The sequence below is a fragment of the Semicossyphus pulcher genome, unplaced genomic scaffold (assembly GCF_022749685.1).
Source record: "Semicossyphus pulcher isolate SPU_LCO1_2020_fin unplaced genomic scaffold, fSemPul1.0.p SCAF_12, whole genome shotgun sequence".
NCBI classification, from domain to species: Eukaryota; Metazoa; Chordata; class Actinopteri; order Labriformes; family Labridae; genus Semicossyphus; species Semicossyphus pulcher.
The window spans coordinates 13,867,912-13,880,842 of NW_027211626.1; the positions used below are offsets into that span (position 1 = coordinate 13,867,912).

Consider the following 12,931-nt stretch of genomic DNA (forward strand, 5'->3'; position numbering starts at 1 on the left):
ACATGTACATGGCCAAATACATGCATAAAGACACAACGTCACTTACAGGCAAAGATGGAGAAATAAACTTTTATTATTTTGTGTGCATTTTTCTCCCTCACACTGTCCTACTTACAGTGAAACGGGGCAAAGCAGGTGCAGAGCCATTGGACACTCGCTCTTTGGGGTCCACCAAAACCATCACATCCTGACACACACAAGCAAGCACCGAGTTAACGTTTGACATCAAACATCTACATCACAAAGCAAACATAACAACAGTAACTATTTGATCTGTATGAGGAGACAGGAGGTCAGGCTCTGTACCTTGATGAGCTCTGGGACGTGATAAGACTCCAGGAGGTTCCTGATGCCTCTGTAGATGTTTCCTGAAATGGTGATGTTCTGCAGAGAAACAAGAGGAAGGTTACTGATCAGCTTTGAAACAAATAAACCTCACCTGTTGAATTTTTAGTGGAGGAGGAGAAAAATTGACATAAGATTGACTGAAACTCAGCGATGGCTTCTGTTAAAAGCTTCCCAGAACTTGTGTTTAGGTTTGTAGAGAAATGATTGCTGAAAATAAAGTTGCATTTAGATGCTGCTGAACTCACATATGATTGACATTTACCAGGAGGTAAACTAAGTTCAGAAAGTCAAAGGTTAAGGTGACATCAAAATTACCAAATTGTGACTCCAAGTGAACAGGAATTAGTAATCTGTAGCCCCTGAGACACTGCCAGTTCAAGGCAGGATTATTACACCTCATCTTTTATGTAAAACTCACAGAGGCGACACGGTGGGGTGAAGTTGTTCCGCCTCTAAGCCGGCATCAGAGGTAGTAACAGAGGCGAAACGGTGTCAGTGTAAACAGCGGAGCCAGCAGGGCAGAACAGCGCCCTGTTTGTGTGTGTGAAGCACGCGTTTTTACGCCGGCGTTGTGTGGACCAATGTAAAAAAGCAAAAGGTGGCATAAAAGCGAAGCTTCATTATGGCGCTTTGGTCAAACTGATGTGTATGAAGAGCTAGTAATAGTGTGTAATAATGTATATTATCATGTTGTTGTAAAAAAACAATGTTCATCAATAGCCCAAAGTCGCTACTCTTAATTAAGGACTCATTTAAACAAATGATCAGTCCTTCCAGCTGTTCTTAGTGCTTATAAGGGCTACTAAGAGTCTGTAAAACATGTAAAGGCAGAGATGCTGTTGTATTTTCTGCAGATGCAGCTCTGCCAAACATGATCAGTGAATAAAAGTTTTTTTTTTTCAAATGTTGATTAGTTTGTGCCCCTCTCAAATACCCCAAAAAAGGTTTAAAAACCTCCAAGCGGCCAGTTAAGACGTAACCTTTAACCAATAAGTGTAAAGCCTGATTTAATCTTCCACAACATGTCTGGATGCAACAACTCAAACCGTTACTGTTCAGAAATGGAGCACAGGGAGGAGGCCATGTCAGAGTATACTGCAGTGTGTGTGTGTGTATTTGGGAATAATCCAAGTGTGATTACACACTGCAAATCATCTCAGATCAGAGTGTGTAAGCCTCTTTTAAAGCAGGAAGGTTATGAATGAACTGGATATACAGTTTATTACAGTACGAGTATGTGTGTGTTTGTACCTGAGCGTGCAGTTGATTGAAGTATTGCTTCAGTTTCTCTTCCTGTGCCTGAACATCCCTCTCTGACATCCCTTCAATCAGACCGTACAGGAAGAAGGACATGGTTTCTGGAAGGGATGGAAACACACACACACATATTGAGGAGTTGTCATGGGAATACATTTCATTTGCCACCGTGTCAGTCACTGCATCCATTTGTGCATTTATACTATTTTTCTGTAACCTCTGCAGAGTGTGTGTTTGTGTTTCCTGCTGACAGAGGCTGCTTTTGGGCTGGAGTGTGAGTGAATGTGCGCTGGCTGGCACTGACAGCTTCCCCCTACTTCAACTCTCACACACACAAACGCACAAACACACACACAGGCACACGCAGATGCCGTCTAATGGGATGTGACATGGATAACAGTCTCCATCGCTCCCACCAGTGCACACACACCAGTTCCAGCGCTGGGGACTCTCTGTGTCACACACACACACACTGACACGGAGCGACATTAACGCTCCACACACACAAACACACTTTTAACTACTCAGCACTGTGTCAGCAGCCAGGCTCTGTTTCCTCAGACAGAGAGAGCAGGTCTTTCACTCACTCACACACACACACACACACCTGGACGTACGCACACACAGGCTTCATGACGAGAAGTGGGCCGGTCAGCAGTATTCTGCCACTGAGACTGAACGTAAACACACACACAAGCGCTCACACACCGGGCATTTTTCTGTCATCGGAATTATAGTTGGAAGGTGACTGAGACGGAGACTGCAGTCTGCAAGTTTGGATGATGATAGATGATACACACACACACACACACACATACACACACACACAGACAGATATCTCCCTGCACAGTGACAACAGTGTTCAGAAATGTTTACTCACCAGCAGGCTTGAAGTTTCCTTTGGAGAAGCGCTCGTCCTTGTTCAACAGCTCGGTAATCTGGATAAAAGAACAACAAATTAAACACAAACACAGTGAGACAATGATTTAACAGAAGGTAGAGGAAAGAATAACATCGTAACAGACAGGATTCAGGGTTAAATTCCCCTTTAAGTGATCCGATCCTTCACATTTCTTTGAGTAAATAAACCCCCAAGTCTTTTAACTTCTTTTCCCCTAAACTACAAAACAATATTTTGTCGTGGTTGACATTTGAAAGATTTTAAATTAGTGTGAATTAAATGTGTTGTTATTTTTCTCAAACCATCTTGCCTATATTGCCTGAAGCTAAATGATCCATCCTAAACATTTCTTTATTTATACGCCCCGTGTGCCGTAAGGGGGATTTGCATAAAAGGCAGCAGATGGCGTTTGTCATATTGTATATTCTTCCTAAATGTAACTGACTATGGAGCAGATGGTGAGTAAAGTGGTTATCATAGCTACGCTGTTCAGGAATAAGCCGTTATATTGACAGCTGAATTTTTTATCTCATTATTTAAATAAGAAAAAAAGCAAAAGAGAAAAACAATTCTGGGAATTCAAAAACCTTAGTAAGAGCCTGGGACCGGAAGGAATTCTGGGAATTCTACTAACTAAGGAAAAATTATAACTGACGAGATATAACTACAGAGAAAGACATACAGAAGGCCTAAGCAGAAGAGTTGTTTGCAGTGAAGTAGAATTAAGGACAAAATTAACACAAAGGTTAAACAAACAAACTATTTTTTTGCTTTTAAAAATTGTGTGGTTGGAACAACTCCAAGGGTTTGGAACCTTTGCAGGAGAAAAGGTAGCTCTGGGAACACCTTTCCAGGGTTTGGAACCTGCAGATACAAAGTGTTCTGTGGAGCACGACTAATACGTTTCACTGACGAGTTAAAAAAGGTATTTCTAATACTTTAACGTGTAACTGCGTCCTCAGGGAAGTAAGCATATACTGCTGTAGTGTTCTGACCGGACATATTCTTATTTTAATATATTTTGTTTTTGCATCACATTTATTTTAATGTTCTTCACGCTCTGTTTTTAACTTTGTAAAGCACTTTGAATTGCTTTATGTATGAATGGCGCTCTATAAATAAACTTCCCTTCTTTGCACTGTTTTTCTATTTATATTTATATATCTGCTGTAATATATCATTATAGTATAATATCATATTTTGGTACATATATTTCTGCATTTTTATCACCTCATCCACACCGTGCAATTATGTCTGTGCAATTATGTCATGTTATTCTGCAATATTTCACTTTACTTATCAACCTTATCAACAAGACACACACCGTGTGTGTTCTTGCAATTTTTTTGTACAAATACGTAAACAAGAACAATGAGTGAAAGGTGTACATAGTGTATATATTGATTATTAATATCATTATTGTATTTTATTGTCTTTTTGTCTTGCTTTCTTTTTAGCCATCACTTGTTTTACCCTGTCCTTTTACTTTGAGCTGTTGTAACAAGTGAATTTCCCACAATGGGGGATCAATAAAGTCTTTCTTAGGTTATATTATCTTTCCTTAAAGTTCTTCAAAATTTGGGATCTTTTTCTGTATCATCAAAATCCTGTTTGTCTGCAATGGAATATATACACACACACAGGCAGTCAAATCATGTAGGCTCGTTCCCCTCTTACCTTCACCATGCTCTCCACATCGTCAGACCTGCAGGGGGCAGTAGAGGACAAGACATGAGCACCCAGTCGACGTGCACAAACCACTAGGTCAACAAGACTCCTTTCAACATGTCAGGGTTAATGTGCATCACTTACAAAAGCACCTCCAAAAAACACACTTTCAACACGGCTTTATTCTCCTTCAAGTTGCACGCATGAAGACATAACCCTACGAACTCTGCTTTGCCCTCATTTTGACTTTTATTCCTGCAGTTCTTTCATATAAAACGTCAAAACACAATGTTATAAGTGTGTCTCCAAATAACGCTCTCTTTATTATCAATTTCTTGTCGTTTGCAGTTTGAAAACTGAAGGGAACTTTGTTTGAAATCTTTAGTTTATTGTTTTAAAAAAAATTTAATTTCACCCACCCCCCCAGTTTGGAATATCAATTTCACTTGACACAACATGCTGTAATAAGTTTAGTAGAATTAACTTATTTTCTGACAGCCAATAGGATCTGATTAAAGTAAATATCATAGTGACAGTGTTACGTTGCCACAGCTGCTGAATTGACAGAGTAGTACAACAAAATAAGGCGAGACAGAGGTTCAGATTTGTTCGTTAGACACTCTCAATCCCACCATACAAGAGAGGAGAGACAGCTGTACAAAAGCCTGGAAATCCACATAAGACGCATCCTCACACACACACACGCACACACACAGGGGCTAAATGATGACAACGTGTGACATTTCTGGCGTTGTCAGCGAGTTGGTGGAGAGGAGGAGAGAGGGGGAGATGAGAGGAGAAGAAGAAGAGGTCTTTAATGATTAAATTATCCCCTGACCTTGTCTTTGACAGGGGCAGGTCCCGCATTGCAATGACACTGCGCTCACACACAAACACACACACACACACGCTCCCCAAGTGACAAGCCCAATTATGACCCTGTCAGGCAACTTAACGGTCGAGGGGTGTGTAGGTGTGTGTATGTGTGTGTTAATGCATGAGAGCAAATGGAGGAGAGGCAAAAAAGACGGGACAGAATTAGTGGATCCACTTAGAATTTCTTAAAGAGACACACACACATTACAGACTCTACTTTTAGTAACGGTTTGTAATAAGCAGAAACATCCAATGAATGTGAAGCTCAAAGTTAAGAATGTATTAAAGCTTTTATTGCGAAGGAAATAACTTTGGCCCCCGCAGACAAGTCAGCGCTTTTCTCTTTGACTCACCTCCAGCCTCGCTCAAGGGGCCCGAGTGCTTCTGTGAGGGTGTGTAGTGTTAAACCGTAAATATTCATAAACACCCCTTCAACAAAAGCCCACGGGTCAGACCCTGGTCCTACAGCCAACTCTGAGTGTGTGCGCGTGTGTGTGAGAGAGAGAGATCAGTGCAGGGGTTTTGGGTATAAGGGGCAGTGGTGGGCATCTGTTAATTTACATATCTCCCACGGTGCTTTGGGGCGAGAGCAGAGGGATGACGGCCTCCATATGCATGAGGCACCCGCGTATGTGTGTGCATGTGTGAGTGTTTTTCCCCGCAGCTGCCCACACACACACACACAACACACACACACACACACACACACACACACACACACACAGACACAGACACAGACGCTGTAGATGGTGTGATAGGCTGCACATGTCATAGTCATAGCATATGCCGCAGTGACCTCCATAGTGCTACAGGCCTCCCTAAAACGCCCGTCAGGAGTTATGAGGCTAAATATGGAGAAATATGGAATATGAAATGATGGAGAACACGTTAAGACGTAAACACACGACGGGCTAATTGACTCACTTTCTGAAGCCCAGGATGAGGCTGCTGCGGAAAGCAACGAGGCCCAACGAGGGCAAGGAGGGATCCAACACTGGAAAACAGAGAAAGACGGGTGATGAGAGGGAAAGACAGGAGCAACTTAGTTTCATGAGGAAACATTGATGGGGTTAAGGTGAAAGAAACACGAGAGAACCAGCTTCTGTACTCAACAAAACCAAGGCCAGAATCAAATGCAACAACTCTTATTCTAATTCATTTCTTACGTTATATCACAGGGCTGCCAAAATACATCTGGCTGTGGCAAACATGAGAAGTTAATGATTTTGTCTCACAGTTTTGAGAGATGAAGTAATATTTCAACGGTTAACTTAACTACAAGTTAAATCCTTCTTTTCCTTTGAGGTTTTATGCAAGGTTGTACATGCCTTTATTTTGTCTTGTTTAGATTTCTATAATGCACTCTATATAGGTAACAGTCAGGCTTCCCTCTATCACTTTCAATTGGGCCAAAATGTTGGTGCTCGGATTATCACCACTTAAAGAAACATCAGTCATCCAGGTGATGGTAATTCTAAGCTTAATCCAAAGGCAGCTGGACTTGGTTGACGTTCTTGAAGACAGACAGAGGCTTATATTTCCAGCTCCATCCAGCAGTCAGTTTAAAACTGAGGAAGCCTTTCAGATGAGAGATAAAACATCTTCATGAACTTCAACTAAGTCCAGTTGCCTTTTGAATAAACCTAGAATCAGTTAAAGAAACAACACATTATAACTTCCTGGCTTCCTGTTCATTGATTTTAAAATATTGTTGTTGACCAAGGCTGTGATTGATTGAGAGATATACACAGAAATGGAGGTAGTTTAGTTGGAAACATTTGCTAAGTTAGAAGAAGTCTCATTACGATAATAACCTCCCTGTTTGCTGGAGAAACTGTGGAAACCAAAATGCAAACCATTACCATATTTTCTAGGATTGTTCTGTTATTAAGGACTTCTGGAAAAGGACACATGAAGCCGTACAAGACGTTCTTAAATAATTGCCCCGGAATATAAGACCATATACCTTGGATATATACCTAAAGAACTGCTGAATAAAGATAAATACTTAATGAATGTACTGCTGGTGGCGGGTTAAAAGACTCTTACTAGAAAATGGCTCTCCTCTCTGAATGCATGGATGGAAGTTATAATGGACATTTATAAAAGGGAGAGGATGACAGCGTTTGGCAATCATGAATTGGAACAATTGACCTCTTTTGGGAAAAATTGATTAACTATGTAACTCCCTGTAGGCCTGATTTTATTTTTATAAATGAATGACTGTGTTTTAAAGAGATCACTCCTTACCTGTACAGTCATTGTTTGCTTTTACTTGTGTCCCTTGTTTTGTATGTAAACACCTCTGATAGATAACTTTTGGGATTTATGGCAAACGTGTATGTTTGATATGTAAAATGACTAAGATACACTTTATTAAGATGTCTGCCAAATGTCAATTAAAAAAAGAACGATTAAATAATACAGGCTATTATTTATTGTATACACTCAGAGTCACTAAATTCAATATAGCTGTCCGTAAAACTTCACTCTTCTAATGCCCTGCTCAAAAACATCTCAAAGGTAGTGTTACAGTAGTGAGTGTCATTTAACTACACTCATCCCGACTCTCTCATATGATCCACTAAATGGTCAAAAATGGTGAAAAGCGACTGTTAAGAGTTTCCACTGCCCGAGGTCACATTTTGAAATAGTTAGATTTTATGATCATGAGTCGAAAAAGTAAATTTGTTCAATTTACAATAATATAAAAATAAGAAAAAAGCAGGAAAGTCTTTAAAAGATGCTGAAAACAGCAAAAGGTTTGGTGTCTTTTCCTTCATAAAACATTCTTAGGGTGCGCTGTATATAAAATGCTGAAAAACATAGAAAACGTTATTATGCGAGGGTGGCAAAAATCCACCGGAGACTCTGAAATACATAAAGAGGAAACAAAGCGATGTATGTGAAAAACGAGCGGTGGATGTTTTGAGACTAAAACGAGATGAAAGACAGAAAACAAGAAGAGTCATCCATTATGTAACAGCCTTCTCCATCCCATCCCTCCGCCAGTTGAGGCGCCTCTCGTTCTCGCTCTTTACATATTCACACAGACTAATCTCTTAAAAGGCCTGATGAGCACAGAGGAGTAAGTGGGCAAATGTATGAGTGTGTGTGTGTGTGTGTTAACGCTGGTCCAATTAGCCCGCAGGCGAAGCAGCGATTTTTATGATGAATGGTGCCCAAGATGCAGAAGAGCTTCTTTGGAATGTGTTAAAATGTGTGTGTTAGTGTGTGTGTGTGCTTACATTTGGTGTAGAGTTCGGCCAGGTTGTTAGCAGCCAACGAGCGAACCTCTGACATCAAGACGCTCTCAGACTGCAGAGGTACGCCCGACTCCTAAACAAAGAGAACCAGCCGTATGTCAGCAAAAACTTTTTTAATGCACACTTACTTCATTTAACACACACACACACACACACTGATTTATGGATTACCTTGAGGGCCTCTCGAGCTGCTTCCATGCTGGGGAAGACAGGGAAGATGTAGCCGCTTAAAGTGTCGGCATCAGGGGTCACATCGAGCTCCTTCATGCCCTTCAACACCTCGACCACACCTGCAACACACAAAATTCCCATCATGACTTCCCAGAATTGAAGTTGGCGTCATCAAATTAATTACATTCATGCAACAAACAGCTGTGTGAGCACTGGAGAAATAAGACGGCACATACTCTCCGTCACTCTCCCACACACACACACACATCCTCCATCAACAAAATGCTAATGGCTGCCTCCCTCTGCACCCTGAACTTGAGGATACATGTACACAAACACGCACTCGGCCTGAAGTGGACTCTTGCACCGTTGCCCCGCTCTCTGGCAGAGCCCTGAGGTCCTGCCCCGGGGAAGGAGGCCAAAACAGCCACATGCATATGGAACAGCCACTCGTGCACTCTCAGTGTGCCCGCAAGAGTGAGTGTGTGTGTGAGTGTGTGCACATGTGGAGGAGGCGCTGCAGCACTTTGCATATGTGTCTAGGAGCGTGGCCACGAAGGACACAGGCCTAAATGAGGACATACACGGGACGGGTCACCATGTGTGTGTGTATTCTCAGTGTGTGTTGCTAGGCGGTTTAAGGTGCATCTATATGCTATATATGACTCCATCCAGTGTACCGATACAACTTGTTCCCATGCGGACTTCAGCAAACTACCCTAAAGTGCTTCCTTGAGTTGACACACCTAAGGAGCTGTGTGTATTTACACTCCACTCCACACACACACACACACACACACACACACATATATGGCTCTGTAATTCTGCATCCTCCTGGGACGTATGTGTTCACCTGGCAGTCTCTCTCCTTACCTGAATAAAACATGAGCCCCAGGCTTTTATACGCCATTAAAACCTGCGTCTGGGGCTGCATTATCCCAGGTAAGGCTACCTGCACCACTCCATCCATCCCTCCATCCGTATCACTCATTCATCCGCCCCTCTCACTATCCATCTACCCTGCTCTCAAGAAAAAGTAAACAGGCGATCTTCCTCTTTCTTCTCAATGGAGGATCCATCCGCTCCGCCGTCCCCCTCGTCCATTCTTACCCCCTAATCGCTTTCATCCAGGCTTTTTTTTATGAAAGAAGAGAGGGAGCACCTGCTTTCCTCCTGAATAATCCATAATCAATTTCACGGTGAGCCAGACAGACGGAAAACAAGTGAATGGAGAGCTGGCCGTAGAAATGCACAAGACGGCCTTCTCTAGCACGCGCGATTTCCGGCTTCCGCAAGTGAGCTTTCATGATCAGCACTTTTCCAACAAGCCTGTTTGTGTGGGGTTTTTTTTTGGGCAAATCAAGGCTGTAACCCTTTGAACCCTAGGCTGTTTTTGTTTACTTCCTTTATTGACAGGTTTATGGCAAAGTCAGCGCATGTCTTAGCTAAGTAATAATAGCTCAGGATACCAAGAAAGGCCATTAGTTTACCTGTGAGTGAGAATTTTCTCGTACACAAACGACGTTAATGCCTACATAGTAAATATGAAGCTTCTACATGCTGCCTGTTATGTTAGCTTAGCAGAAAGACAACAGAAAGGAGTAAACAGCTACCCTGGCTCCATTTGGGTGAGAACACAATCGGACATAAAGTAGGACCTATCATAGGAAGAACACCAAAAAACAGTGCATTGTGGGTTGTTAACGATGTTGACGCTTGCAGAGACAGCCATGCAGCCAGGCAGCAAGATGAGGAGAGGACAGACGTGGAGGAGGGACCAGGTGAAAGCACCCTAACTGTATTTTACAGTTCGTCTACTAGATACATCAAGGTGACATTAAGACCTCAGGAAGTTTATAAAGTTGATTGCAATGATGTCTTGGTTGTCTAAATAGACTACATTTTTCTTTTGAGTGCAGTTACATCTGTAATGGGGGGCTCCATGCTGCTAGCCTCTGGTGGTGAAGGAGAGCCACGACAAGTCGGGGAGGCATCGTGCGCAGCAGGCCGCTGGTGGGACTGAGAGGTGCTTGCTCCTTTGTTAACCTCTGGCGGCATTGTAGTGTGTTTTAGTATACACAAACCGATGTAACTATGTTAAATGGAAGGGACGTAACTAATAAGCCGTGTTGGCGTGATGGCTTTAACAAAAATCAACTCTGCAGGAGTTCCCTAACGTGCGAGTTACGCCATGTTGCATGACGACGATTTATTGCCGTAGCGATATTTTGTCCCACCTCTAATGTGAACGCGCTGCATGCAACTAAAACATAGCTGCCTTAAAACTCATTTAGCTGGTAAAAACCTAAAACGACAAAATAAAAAAGAGTTGAAAATAATACAAGAAAAATGAGTATTTAAAATTAAATGTGATGTTATGTAGGTAGTGTCACTTGAACTGCTCTCCCTCCAGGTCTTTTACTTTTCACTCATAATCCTCACATGTGAGTAACCCTGTTTGCCTTCTTCCTGTCTGAACTATTTAAATAAAGACTGGGCACAGAGGAGAACTGAGAAGAGCAGAGGCCTCTCCAGGTTGGTCAGCATAAAGCCTGACATACCATCCGGGCAAGAAGTATCAAAGTAGTGAGTTAAGCATGGCAGTGGTCACAAGATATCACCATCAGATTCATGTCTGCAGGTTAACTGTCACAGACGAGAAGTGAGGACGGAGAAAAGAGAGGAAAAGAGGAGTGGAGTGAACCGGTCGCTGTCATCTCCTCCCGTCCTTGGACATGAGTACCTGTCACTTCTCCTTTTCTTTTGCCTCCAACACCATCTGTCTCTCTATCTCTCAGTGTCTGCGACTCTCTGAAGGTGGAATTTGTTTGCTGCGAGGCGATGACCGCTTGTTGTCTGAAAACAGTACAAGAGCGTTTTATGCAGCAAGAAAAGCTGCAGTTTTACCCTGCTCGCTTCACTTTTTTTTCTCTCTTTATCAAGGTGATGCTTGGCTCTTGTCCCAGCAATTAACTCAGCTGAGCCTTAAATAGAGTTCATGGAGGACCGCATTACAGATTGCTGTGACAGTGCTTCTTTAATGCGACCGCTCTATTTGACGGACGGGGTGCGTTAAAGAAAGAGTGAAAGGGTTTAAGATGGGGTCACATGAGGAAGGTGCAGCAGACTAAACAAGGCGACCTTTACGTCTCCCGTCACCCAAAACACACGAGGCCAGAACGCTCCCTTCCTCTGCACTTTCCCCTCCCTCTCCTTCCTTTTTTTTCTCCTTACTCCGCCGTGTCAGAAGTGATAAGAGCGCGCTGCGTCCAAGGACTGACAAGCGGTGACTAGCTGGCGGCAGGTGGGAAGTATAGGCCAGCATATGCTTCCGCTAAACCCGCCAAATCCACACCTCATCAAAAGGCAAAGGGATTCTTCCCCCCACCTCCCTCCTCATCCCTCCCCCCCTCTTATTCTCCTGCAACTCTGCGGCTCCGGCCCTCTCTGCCCGCTAGTGACACCTGTGGACAAAAAGTGACACGGCGCTTAATATTTCATGGGCCGTGCACAGTGGGGCGCGTAATCCAAAGTGAATTCCCTCAGAGCGCTTGCATTTACATGAAATCAAGTCACTCCGCATCAGTCACATCACCTGCACTGGCCCCCCGAAAGCCCTCCCCTCACAAGTGTGGACACACACACACACCTCCTGCAGCCAATGAGTGTGAGAGGGAGAGAAAGGGGGGGAAAAAAGAGAGGCTGCATCATTCATGAGGGTTAAGGCTAACACTGTCGGAAACAAACGAGTGTGTGAGCAAAAGAGAAGTTTCTCCACTTTCCTTCCTTCCTTCTTTCCACACCGAGGACGCCGTCTGACGTGTATGTGTGGCTCTGAGACGGTGCGGTTAGAGCGCATATCTGTGTGTGTGTGTGTGTGAGGTTGTGCATGTTTAAACACATGTCTAATCCTCTTCTTCATGCTGCCAAGCCGGGCGCTGAAGCATCTCACCATTCAAACTGAGAATCTGTCTGGAGAGCACAGAGAAGTCAATCTGCGCCGTCGCCGCGCTGGTCTAACCAGTTTCTCCTTCCTGCCAGCTCAAATGCCATCAATTAGCTGACAGGGGCAAAATGCATCATTTATTAATCGCTCTAAAAAAGCCCAAAGAGAGAGCCGCAGCTCAGCATTAATAAAGCACTTAAAAGCAAAGCCGCTGCTGAACGCATCTGACAGGGTACGTCCGTAATCAGTTGTGAACTGTGACAAGTCTCCAAGTGCCAGTTATCTGTCACTGAGATGATTTCCCCCCACAAGCTCGTCACCAACAAAACAAGGAAATAACGCTTTCCTTCAGCAGAGACACATTACGGGAACAGTATTCGGTAAATGGCAAATGCTGAGTCATTAAATTGTCTTAAGTGGCAGATAGAGAAGACAAACTTTAAGTCATCAATGCCAGTTTTCCCCTGAAAGTTAGACACCCTTTGATATGTGCTTAAG

At 43.2% G+C, this 12,931-nt stretch overlaps 1 protein-coding gene across 1 annotated transcript in view; it reads right to left on the reverse strand.

Moving 5' to 3' along the window:
* The window catches only part of lrpprc (leucine-rich pentatricopeptide repeat containing), a 59,563-nt gene that overhangs the window by 40,536 nt on the left and 6,096 nt on the right, over positions 1–12,931 (reverse strand). Inside the window, exons 12-19 of the mRNA XM_069658881.1 lie at positions 8,488–8,606; positions 8,299–8,389; positions 5,975–6,044; positions 4,184–4,211; positions 2,486–2,543; positions 1,600–1,706; positions 307–384; positions 116–187 (exon numbers count right to left, since the gene is read on the reverse strand). Coding sequence (XP_069514982.1) covers positions 116–187; positions 307–384; positions 1,600–1,706; positions 2,486–2,543; positions 4,184–4,211; positions 5,975–6,044; positions 8,299–8,389; positions 8,488–8,606 — 623 coding nt within the window. The remainder of the gene's footprint in view (positions 1–115; positions 188–306; positions 385–1,599; positions 1,707–2,485; positions 2,544–4,183; positions 4,212–5,974; positions 6,045–8,298; positions 8,390–8,487; positions 8,607–12,931) is intronic.